We start from the raw sequence: 12,585 nt of genomic DNA, 5'->3' as shown, positions 1-12,585 counted from the left end.
AGACATGCCTATGTGTAATTAAAATATTTGCCAATACCCACAACAACCCTTGGCCAGATTCTTTTCCTTTTCTTTAGATTGTCAAAACCCACATTCAATTCAAATGTAAAAGATAAAAAAGGGTTAAGTGAAAACATTCTCTCCCAACCCTTTCCTCTAGATTCCCACTTAGTCTCCTGCGATGTAATCATTTCTTGGGTGTCTTTCTAAACATATTTTATGCACATCCAAGCAAACATAGATTATACATGTATTATGCATACACTCCTCATGTTTTGCATTTACCAGTACATTTTGGAGATCAATTCATATTAACAAAGAACTTCCTCATTTTTTTTTTAGCAGTAGTATAGTATAACATTGTATGGTTAATTGCACGTTCTGTAATTTATTGGTTTGTTTTTGTTTAGGGAGGTTTCTTTTTTGTAATATGAATCTCTAAAAGATATGGACTTAATAAAAATCTATACATAATATAATACTATTATCACACTTAAGAAATGAACAATAATTTCTTAATATCATCACATAGTCAATCAATATTTGAATTATCTCACGTCAATTTTTAAAACGTTGACAATTTGAATCAGAATCTAAATAAACTCAACACATTGCAATCGGTTATGTCTTTTAAGCCCCTTTTAATCTATAGGTGTCCCCTCTTCTTTTTTTCCCCTTGCATTTTACTTATTAAGAACCCAGGACGTTGTTCTATAGTTTCCCACAGTTGGGAGCTTGCTGATTGCATCTCTGTGATGTAGTTTAACATGTTCCTCTGTCCTTTCTATTTTTCCGTACATTAGCAGTTGGATCTAGGAACTTGATCAGATTTGGTTGTGTGTGTGCACGCGCGCGCATGTGCGTGCGCGCACGCGGAGTGTTATTTTGAGGCACACCATGTCTGGTTATCTTCCTTTTCCTAATCTTAGTCAAAGTTTCTTTTTGAATGGAGAAGTGGTAACTCATTTTGAAACAAAAAACACCCACTTTTTCGGGAAGAGGTTCTGTGACAGACATAAGGTGGAGCAATCACGTCGTGAGAGAAATGGTCACACTAGAATTATTCAGGCAAAACCACAAATTCCTTATTTTTCCCTCTCAACAACAGTGTTTTCTTTTTTCTCAATTAGCTTTTAATTGCCACACACTCCACATTGTTTCCTGGGGTGTTATTTCAAGGAGGCAGCCAAAAAAATGCCTCAGTGAATAATCTGCTTTCCGAAGGCAAACAAAACTTGGGCCACTCGCCAGGTACTAATGACCAGGGAGCCTCGTGACCCAGCTCCAGCCTTCCCAGGAGGCGCTAAAGGGCGCCTTACTGAACTTGAGACCTTTCCTTCCTTTCTCGCCTTTCTCCCCGGCTCGGGCGCGGGCCCCGGGCAGAACAGGCGGGAGGGCCCCCGCATCCCAGGCGGCGGCCCGGTCGCAGCATCCCGGGGCCCCGCACGGCACCCGCAGCGCCGCGCACCCACGGCCCGCGGCGGCCTTCGGGTCACGTTGCCCGCCGGCGGCCGGGGGCGGGGCCGGAGCGGGGGGCGGAGCCTCGAGGCCCCGCCTCCGCCTCTGCCTGCTCGGCCGCTGCGCCCGCCGCCGCTGACTCGAGCGGGGAGCCGCCGCCGCCGCAGCGTCGGAGCTGCCGGGCCGCAGCGAGAGGCGAGAGCGGGCCCGCGCGCCGCCGCCGCCGCCGCCATGGGGAGCCGCGTGTCGCGGGAAGACTTCGAGTGGGTCTACACCGACCAGCCCCACGCCAGCCGGCGCCAGGAGATCCTGGGTGAGGGCCGGGCCCGCGCCCCGTTATGTGCGCGCGGCCTCCCGCCGCCGGGGCGCGCTCTCCTCGCCGGGCCCTGCGCGCCCGTGGGCGCCCGAGGCCCGTTACAGGCCGGCTCCCGGCCACCCAGCCGCGCGGGGAAGGCCCGGCGAGGCGCGGGGCGGGCGGTCCCGGGCTCAGGCCCGGGGGGAGGGACGGGGCCCCGGCTCTTCCGCGGAGACGCGGGCGCGGCCCCGAGCGCGGGCGTCCGGTTGGGGCGGGGGTCGCAGACCCCGGTGTCCCCCCCCCCCGGCGAGGCCACCCTGGGGCAGATGCTCCCGCGTGGAGAGCCCCGTGCCCGGCTGGGCGTCGGTTCCTCCTCCCCCTCCTCCCGGGCGCCCGGGTGTGGAGGCAGGGCGTGGTCCCCGAGCATCTGGGGGCCGCACGCCTGCCACGCTCGCGCAGACGCCCTCCAGCCACCCTGGCGAGGCCGCCTGCCGCCCTGGGCCCCGGGGCGGGTGACCGCGGGGGCTCCTCGGACGGGGTGGGGGAGCTTTCATGGGTCCTGGGGCGCTCACGTGTCGCGTTGATTCTCACAGCGAGGCTGGGGCGCAAGAAGGGCGGATTTCTGTGTATTTTTCATCCATCCAGGTTTGGTGGATGAAAAGACCGAGTATGGAAGACTTGCCAAGATGAGCCTGCTGGTCCTCTGACTGCTAATTTAGGGCCCTTTACAGCAGGCTGACTAGGCCTGATGCAACTCCCTGGAGGTGTAAGGCGCTCAGCTATTTGGAGCTGGTGTATTACGTGGAGAATTCTCTCCTCTCTCCCAGGTTGTCTTGATGATATGTTAGGCATACGTGTTGAGTGCTTTACAGACATTACCCAATTTACCCCTCCCAGTAACCACGTCGATGTTTTCTCTGTTTTAAGTATGAGGTAAGAGTGAATAAGCAAATATTAGAGGGAAATTCTAATCTGAGTTAGAGTGCCTCCAACGCAGAAGCTCTTACCCTCTTTGCTGTTGCCTCAAAAACCAGGAAACGAATGGGTGCTAAATTGAGTAGGAAGAATTCTTTCTCATACACAGTATTTCCCTAGTTTTTCTTCTCAGCATCCATTTGCCCTGTAAAAAGAAAGAGCAGGCCCCTGATTTTTGCTGGAGTATCTCAAGTTAGAAATTTTATGTTTTTACAAAAAGGAGTTAGTTGATCCTATTAAAATGGATTTTAAATTGGGAGCTTGAACCTTTACGGTGGCTATTAAGGGTAGCCTTTTAAGAAAAGACTTTGTGTTCTCGGATGCTTTCTTTCTTTTTATTTTTAATTAAAATGTGTATTTTGCAGATCACTTAACATATAGGAGATAGCATATGGTACATTTTATCGATGTCTTATCAACATACTGCATAAGAATAATGTGGTGTCTGCCCTGTAAAACCGGGCTCCTGAATCCTGGCACTTAGTTGTCTATTTAAAATTCACAAATTTAAGGAAGTAAGAAGGTGCTTATTGATGCTTATCTCAACAGTGAGCTTTTTTTCCACAAACTTATTATCACTGAACCATTTCACATGGAAAGGAAAAGGACTGCATATTTCTCAATGAAAATATAATCATTTTTCCTGCAGGTGTAAATACTGCTCAGTGTTCCATTTCAGAGGCGGAGATGGAATAACCTCCGGGAAGATAAGAATCTGGAGATTTGTTTAAATTATACTTAAATGAAATATACCGAAATTTGTCAAGTTTTTGGTGGAGAGAGGCATGAGAGAACATGGATATAATGTTTAATAAGCAATATCTATACACTAAGTTTACATTCAGAGTTACATTAAAAGTTCATTTAAAAGGCATCTATTTGAAATTAATGACTATTATTAGTAGGCCAAATAATAAATATCTAGACTAGACCATTATTAGTGGGTCAAATAATAAATCAAAAGAAATGCTCCCTTTACTACTATGCTTACACAGGGAAACAGTATTTTTTAACAGCTTTATTAAGATATAATTTACAAACTATAAAATTCACCCATTTAAAGTGTACAACTCAGTGTTTTTTAATGTATTCACAGAGTAGTGTAACTATCACTACAATCTAATTTTTAGAACATTTTGGTCACCCCAAAGAGAAACCTGTGCTCATTAGCAGTCCCTGTGTCTCCTCCCCACCCCCACCCAGTCCTAGGCAACTACTGATCTACTTTCTGTCTCTATAGATTTGTCTGTTCTGGACATTTCTTATAAATGAAATCATACAATACTTGGTCTTTTGTGACTGGCTTCTTTCACTTAGCATAGTTTCAAGGTTCATCCATGTTGTAACATATATCAGTACTTCATTTCTTTTTGTGGCTGAATAATTTTCCACTGCATGAATATACCACATTTCATCTATCCACTCATCAGTTGGTAGACTTTGGGTTGTTTTCACGTTTTGACTGACTCTTACGAATAATGCTGCTGTGAACATTCATAAACAAGTTATTGTATGGATGTCTGTTTTCATTTCTCTTGGGTAGCAACGTAGGAGTAGAATTGCTGGGTCGTTGGTAACTGTATGTTTAACATTTTGAGGAACTGCCAAACTTTTCCACACCAGCTGTACCATTTTCCGTTGTCACCAGCAATGTGTGCAGGTTCCAATTTCTCCACATCCTTGTTATTGCCTGTCTTTTTTATTACAGCCATTCTAGTGGGTGTGGAGTGGTGTCTCATTTTGGTTTCAGTTTGCATTTTCCTAAAGGCTAATAATGTTGAGCATCTTTCATGTGCTTATTGGCTGCTTGTATATCTGTTTTGGAGAAATATCTATTCAGATTCTTGCCTTACTTTTTAATTAGATTATTAATTTTAAATCGTGAGAGTTCCTTATGTACTCTAGATACAAGTCACCTATGAGATGTATGATTTGCAAATATTTCCTCCCATTCGGTGGATTGTCTTTTCACTTTCTTGATGATATCATTTGCAACATAAAAGTTTTTTGCTTTTTTAAAGCCTCAGAGTTGGCCTTTTTTTTTTTGAGGAAGATTGGTCCTGAGCTAACATCTGTTGCCAGTCTTCCTCTTTTTCTTTTTTCCTCCCCAAAGCCCCAGTACATAGTTGTATATCGTAGTTGTAGGTCCTTCTATGTGGGACAGCGCCTCAGCGTGGCTTGATGAGCCATGAGTAGGTCCGTGCCCAGGATCTGAGCTGGCCAACCCTGGGCCGCTGAAGTGGAACACGCAGACCTAACTGCTACACCTTGCAACATAAAAGTTTTTGATTCAGTCCAGTTTATCTATTTTTTGTCACTTTTTCTTTAGTCATTTTACTAAGAAACCACGAAGATCACAAAGATTTACTTCTGTTTTCTTACAAGTTTTATAGTTTTCTTATACAAAAGAATTACTACTTATCCACCGATAAACTGAACAGCTGTTATTCGGTTGTTGGAGAATTGTTCAAAAATGCTCATACTTTCATGAATGACTTATTTGAACTTTTCATTTACAACAGGAAAATTAATTTTAGACGAATTCACTTCTAGGCCTGTAGGATTACTTTTTTTCGTCTGTTGCCTAGAAAATTCCTAACATTTGATAAAATGAACTCATCCTAACAAAGATTAGATGTTCAGGAGTAGAGAGAGAAAAGGGGAAGGGAAAGAAACTAGAGAGTTATTCACCTGGGGTTAATGCTACCCTTATTTCTTATGTATAAAACGGGACTGAAATAACTTCCTGTCTCACGTTTTAAGCTGTTATTGTATTCCTCATTTCACATTTAGAGAAAAGAGGATGAAGAAGCTGCTCTTTGGCATTCTTTGTCTCCTCAAGAACATTCTGAATGAGCTGTCCCGAGAAAAAGGTCCTTGTTCCTTTTGCCATCCTGGGTCAAACGTACCTGACAACACGTAAAGCCAGAGGCATTCATTATATCTGGCTTTTGATGTCTGGGTTGGTAGGATACGGAGAAGAACCTCCATTTGCTCTTAGGGGACACTTGCCTGAAACACCAAGTTTTTGTTCTTGGCCTTTTTCATAATACTTGGATATTTGCATGTAGATTCAACAAAGAAAATAAGAATCTAACACAAATTAGCACCGTACAATTCGAATACAAAAATAAACAGGGAAAGTGTCATTGTAAATCCATAGAATTCTTTGGAAATTATCCTAATTTCCAGATGACTAGAAAAAGTCTACACTGGCAAAAATTTTAGATATATCTAAATGTCTAAAAATAGGGAAATGCTTGGAAATTACAACCAGCAACTAGAAGTGATTTAGTCATTATAAAGGAAATTATGGACTCTAAGTGTGTAATATATTGTATATAATAAGTATGTAAATATATTGCATGTATATGGTATGTATAAGTATATGGTAATAAGTATGTATATCATATATTCTGTCAGACACATGGATTTACCAGACTTTGATTGAAACTTTGTAAAACTTATAAATTTAATATACAAAGAATTGTTAGGGGTGAAAAGGGAATTGGCTAACATGAATTTTTTTGTGTGTGTGAGGAAGATCAGCCCTGAGCTAACATCCGACGCCAATCCTCCTCTTTTTGCCGAGGAAAATTGGCCCTGAGCTAACATCCGTGCCCATCTTCCTCTACTTTATATGGGACGTCACCACAGCATGGCTTGACAAGCAGTGCATCGGTGCATGCCCGGGATCCGAACCTGCAAACCCTGGGCCGCCAAAGCGGAGCTCTCGAATTTAACCACTGCGCCACCGGGCTGGCCCCTAACATGAAATCTTTACTCATTTGTGACTATGTTTCTGTTAATGTGGAGAGTCTAGATTTTGAGGCTAATTTATTCTCAATTTGTTGTGACCTGGTATTTAGTAAGTTTACTATTAGAATATACTTCTTCCCGTAGTAGATAAATATTTGATAAAGTCTCCAATAGAGGGCATGTAATGATTTGGAAAAAGAATTAATGTGTTATTTTAATTTAGTGAGTGTTAATTTAATTATAGTTACAGAACTATTATGTACTTTTCTCAGTTCCTGATTTTTTTGTTTGTTTTTTCTTTACAGCAAAGTATCCAGAGATAAAATCCTTGATGAAACCTGATCCCAACTTGATATGGATTGTAATTTTGATGGTTCTCACTCAGTTGGTGGCGTTTTATTTAGTAAAGGACTTGGACTGGAAATGGGTCATATTTTGGGCGTATGCCTTTGGCAGTTGCATTAACCATTCAATGACTCTGGCTATTCATGAAGTTTCCCACAATAGCGCCTTTGGCCACTACAAAGCTATGTGGAATCGTTGGTTTGGAATGTTTGCTAATCTTCCTATTGGTGTTCCATATTCAATTTCCTTTAAGAGGTATCACATGGATCATCATCGGTACCTTGGAGGTGACGGCATCGATGTGGATATTCCAACTGATTTTGAAGGCTGGTTCTTCTGTACCACTTTCAGAAAGTTTATATGGGTCATTCTTCAACCTCTCTTTTATGCGTTTCGACCTCTCTTCATCAACCCCAAACCAATTTCTTATCTGGAAATTATCAATACTGTGATCCAGATCACTTTCAACATTATAATTTACTACGTTTTTGGAATTAAATCATTAGTCTACATGTTGGCAGCATCCTTACTCGGTCTAGGTTTGCACCCAATTTCTGGACATTTTATAGCTGAACATTACATGTTCTTAAAGGGACATGAAACTTACTCATATTATGGGCCTCTGAATTTACTTACCTTCAATGTAGGTTACCATAATGAACACCACGACTTCCCCAACATTCCCGGCAAAAGCCTTCCACTGGTAAGTAAAGGATTTGATACGTGTTCTAACTTCTGATGGTTATCTGATCAAAATTAGTCTTGACTTGCTCATTTAAAAAGGAATCAAGTATATTTTGCCCATCTAGGCCACTCATCAGAGAAAACAAGAGTGTAAGTCCTGAGTCCTCCAGCCTAATTTTACAGAGTTCACGCTCCTGGATCCCTCAGCCTAGGGTTTGGAAGTGTTGGATCTGCAAAATCTGCTAACTTAGAAAGTGATTCAGGGCCAGCCTGGTAGCGTATTGGTTAAGTTCATGTGCTCTGCTTTGGTGGCCCAGGGTTCATGGGTTCAGATCCCAGGCATGGACCTACACTACTCATCAAGCCATGCTGTGGCAGCATCCCACATACAGAATAGGAGGAGGTTGGCATACATGTTAGCTCAGCAACAATCTTCCTCAATCAAAAAGAGGAAGATTGGCAACGGATGTTAGCTCAGGGCCAATCTTCCTCGCCAAAAAAAAATAAATGAAAAAAGTGAAAAAAAAATTTTTAAAAAAGTAATACAAATGAAAAACTGAAATTAAAAAAAAAGAAAGTGATTCAGAAAAGGAAAACGAAATCCCTCTGTGAAGTAAGCGGAAGTTCATGTTAACTGTCATCACTGTTAAACTGAATAGGTTGAGCTAAAAGTTATGCATTGGCTTATTGTGAAGAACAGATGTCCTACATAACTGATCTGCAAAATCAATGCACATAGCCTGTGTAATTGATCTGCAAAAAAAGGCACATCGATTTCCAGTACTACAGACTTGCTGCAGGCAGGGACCGTCAGTGTCCCTTCACGGTAGACTTTTAGTGTATTGTTTGTGGAGTAAATGAAAGAAGACATTTTCACCCTCATCCTTTCTTCCTTTCCAGAACGGGACCACCTTCCTAACTTCACTTTTCTTTCTGGTGAATTCTCTTATTAGACTTCCCATCTTCAAAATGGGTAGCTTTTACAGTTCTTTTATCAAAAAAATGTTTCCATGATTCTAAAAACGGTAATAAGTATGAAGTGTAATAATAGTTTTTCTTGATTTTTTTAAGCTATAAGGGAACCCTAGCCAGATATTTTATGTATCTCATCCACGCAATCAAATTTTATAGATTTCCTCTTAAGTTTTTAAATGTTGACCGTTTAAAAACTCACACACAACATGATACTAAATGTAACATTTGATTTTTTTTTAATAATTTTATTTATTTATTTATTTTTCCCCCCAAAGCCCCAGTAGATAGTTGTATGTCCTAGCTGCACATCCTTCTAGTTGCTGTATGTGGGAGGCGGCCTCAGCATGGCCGGAGAAGCGGTGCGTTGGTGCACACCCGGGATCCGAACCCAGGCCGCCAGCAGCGGAGCACGTCACCTAACCACTAAGCCGCGGGGCCGGCCCAAACATTTGATTATTGATTGGATTCCCAGTAGAGGAAAGAAAAATCTAGAGAGGACATTGGGTCAGTGGGGAAATTCTGAGTCTGGACCGTGTAATAGATAATATTGTGTCAGTGTTGAATTTCTTGGGTGTGATAATGGTATTAATGATTTTGAGGAGAATGTCCGTCCCTGTTCTCAGAAGATACATGTTGAATATTTAGGGGTGAATTATTAGGGGTCAGTTGTCACATATTGTCTGCAGCTTACTCTCAAAAGATTCAGCAAAGAAAGCAAAGTATGTGGTGTACGTTATGTACAGAGAAAGAAGGTGACTGTGACATAGTGTTAATTGGTGGACCTAGGTAAAGGGCATATGGGTATTTGTTTTCCTAGTCTTCCAATTTTTCTGTAGGTTTTACATTTTTCAAAATAAAATTTTGGGCAAAAACACACCACACCAGTGTCTGCAGACAGCTTTGACACCAGTGTAACATGATGCCAGCACAGCTGTTTTATGTCACCTGTCCATGTGCTGGCCCGAACAGTATGTGGCCTTCCTTTGTCTCTTCTCGAACTAGGAAAGTGAATTTTTACTTATTTTTTTCAAGAGGTTATGGAGAAAGCTGGTTGCCCTTTGAACAAAAGAATTTTTTCCAACATAAACCACATGCTATTACTTGTAATTTTCTTGGGCAGTCCCCGAACTGAAAACTTAGTTCAGTTCAGACATGACTTAAGGCTGTGGTTCGTCAGTGACTGTTCATTTTCGCCTCCGTTTCATGCTGTCTTGACTCCTTAGCTAAACTAACAGATGTCCTCAAAGTCTCTAGTCATCCCTTTCCTGCTTTTTCTGTGGTGTATGTCAAGGACTATCTTGTTCTGTTTGCCTTAATAAATACCTGGTATTTATTGAGTAGTTACATTAAGGAGTCACTTTACATATAACTATCACATTGTGAATAGGTATGTAGAACAAGGTTCTTTTGAACAGCTTTATGGAGATATAACTCATATAAACAATTCACCCATTTAAAATGTACAATTCAACGGTTTTTAGATTGTTTACGGAGTTGTGCAACCATCACTATAATCAATCTTAGAACATTTTTAGCACAATAACAGGGTTTTGATTTTTTAATTTTTTTTTTTTTTTTGCGGGGGGGAGGAAGATCAGCCCTGAGCTAACATCTGTGCTAATCCTCCTCTTTTTGCTGAGGAAGACCGGCTCTGAGCTAACATCTATTGCCAATCCTCCTTTTTTTTTCCCTCAAAGCCCCAGTAGATAGTTGTATGTCATAGTTGCACATCCGTTTAGTTGCTGTATGTGGGACGCAGCCTCACATGGCTGGAGAAGTGGTGCGTCGGTGCACGCCCAGGATCCGAACCCGGGCCGCCAGTAGCAGAACGCACGCACTTAACCGCTAAGCCACGGGGCCGGCCCTCTAATCCTAGTATTAAGGAATTTATTGATTTTTGACTTTATATATTTTTTAAAATGTACAAATTATAAACTTTTTCATTTTATGATTTTTAATGTGTTTTTAGTGTTAAAGAGTGTCTTGACTCAGAATGCTTATTTGGGATCTAAACTGGCTCTGTCATGTTATTTTTTCAGAAGGTAGTGTCTTGTATTCTAGCTGTTAAAATAACTTGGTTGCTACTGGCTTTGACATAAGTTCAATGTGGATTAGGATCCAGGTTTATTTGCATGTATGTGGTCTGTAGATCATCCTTATTCATGAGAGAATTTGGGGAAGTTTTGATCAAAAGTATCACATCACGCAGTGTTTTTTCTGACTGTGAACACCCACGTGAAAAGCTCTGTTTGGCATTAATTCTTCCTTGCGAGTTGGATACTAATCTGCTCCACAGCTAGAAAATAGTACATTTCCCAAATTCAAGGACTAATTCAAACTTGAACATTCTTTTCTTTCTTTTTCTTGCTGTCTGTTTTCACCATGTTGGATTCTGCTTTTTTGTTTTCCTTTGGGATTTTTTTGTTTTGTTTTAAAGATTTTATTTATTTATTTTCTTCTCCCCAAAGCCCCAGTAGATAGTTGTATGTCATAGCTGCACGTCCTTCTAGTTGCTGTATGTGGGACGCGGCCTCAGCATGGCCAGAGAAGCAGTGCGTCGGTGCGCCCAGGATCCGAACCCGGGCCGCCAGCAGCGGAGTGCGCGCACTTTAACCACTAAGCCACTGGGCTGGCCCTCCTTTGGGATTTTTTAGGATAGTTTTTGTACATTTTGATGAAACCGCAGAACTTATTACTCAGCACTAACTTGTTTTGCTTGCTAATCACACTCGCAGTAGTCATTTTTTAAAAGACGTTTTCAACTTGAGACAGCAGAATTGCACACTCGATAAGTGCTTAACTCTATCTAATTGACGTGCCACAACAATTTATTAGTATTTGCAGGTGCCTTAATGGCAAGGGTCAGCTGTTATCTTTATATCCTACAATATCCTACAATGCTGGCCGTGCAGTACTTGCTTGAAAGGTACCAAGTCAATTGGGTTGTATGTGTCATTAGAATCCAAGTGCCAAGTTCTACAAATACAGCAGATATTTAGTGCCTCAGAGCTTGATAGGAACGAGTCAGTAGTCCTAGAGGATCAAGCATATTTTACTGTTGAAATGCAAACTGCTTTCTCTTTAGAAGTCCCCAAACTGCTGCTTTTATTTATTAGTTTGTTTTTGGAGAGGGAGGAGGAAGGAAGGTCTCCTGGTTTCTCTTCTCCGAGTTGGTGTCAGACCTTCGTCTGTCATCTTTCCCAGGACTCAGTGAATACTCATCATTCATCTTGCTGTGTTTGTTCCCTTCTAGGTGAGGAAAATCGCAGCCGAGTACTATGACAGTCTCCCACACTACCATTCCTGGGTAAAAGTGCTCTATGACTTTGTGATGGACGACACAGTAAGTCCCTATTCGAGAATGAAGAGGCATCAGAAAGGCAAGGTGGAACTGGAGTGAGTGTCGCTATAGTCAGAGGACCTCCTCTCTGCAGCGTCGAAGTAGCCGAGAAGTGGAGTCCCTGCATTATTAAACCAAGACCCGGGAGGTGTAGAAGTACCTCATCCAGTTTCCAAGTCTGATCCCCGTGGTGTCAAGAAGCTAACGTGGCTTTAACAGCTTATCCGCAGTGTTGAGCTTTACTCACAGGAGACGGGTTTGTTGTGTTGTCATTGTGGAGGATGTTTTCGCCCGTGTCTGACCGTTTGTAAGCATATCATAAAAAAGCTTTTAAAAAGCTGTTTCTAGTACATTATTTTCACTATCAAGTTTTACTTTATTAAAAGTTAATAAACTGAGCTATTAATCACAACAAATAGTATTTATCACATGTTTGTATTTTACTGACTACGCTATGTACTGTGGTGACCAGGGTGCAGGTTTCCCTGGCTATCCGAAAGTTCATTCTACGCCACTTGACCTGTATGAAAGACCTACGTTAGTACCTGTTTCCGCTAACCCAGAGAAATCCAAAGGGGATTTTTGCATTTATGAAAAAAGGTGAAAATAGTGTTCAGCGTTTGTTTTGCAGCAAGCCGTTGTCGAGGCAGCAGCACCCTGAGCAGCCAGGGTGGCACTGCCAAGCTCCTTTATCAGGAACTACACTCAGCATCTCTGCGTCCAGCCACCATAGCTTTGAACTGCATCTCTGAGC

At 42.1% G+C, this 12,585-nt stretch overlaps 1 protein-coding gene across 1 annotated transcript; it reads left to right on the top strand.

Moving 5' to 3' along the window:
• The first annotated feature begins 1,634 nt into the window (after positions 1-1,634).
• Positions 1,635-12,247, top strand: DEGS1 (delta 4-desaturase, sphingolipid 1). The gene is made up of 3 exons (XM_058533638.1): positions 1,635-1,771; positions 6,793-7,535; positions 11,745-12,247. The coding sequence occupies exons 1-3, from the start codon at positions 1,690-1,692 to the stop codon at positions 11,889-11,891; spliced, it is 972 nt and encodes a 323-aa protein (XP_058389621.1). The 5' UTR covers positions 1,635-1,689; the 3' UTR covers positions 11,892-12,247.
• The last annotated feature ends 338 nt before the right edge of the window (positions 12,248-12,585 follow it).

The sequence above is a fragment of the Diceros bicornis genome, chromosome 38 (genome assembly GCF_020826845.1).
Source record: "Diceros bicornis minor isolate mBicDic1 chromosome 38, mDicBic1.mat.cur, whole genome shotgun sequence".
In the NCBI taxonomy this organism is placed as follows: domain Eukaryota; kingdom Metazoa; phylum Chordata; class Mammalia; order Perissodactyla; family Rhinocerotidae; genus Diceros; species Diceros bicornis.
The sequence above is the reverse complement of the archived record's forward strand: the minus strand, read 5'-3'. Positions and strand labels throughout refer to the sequence as shown.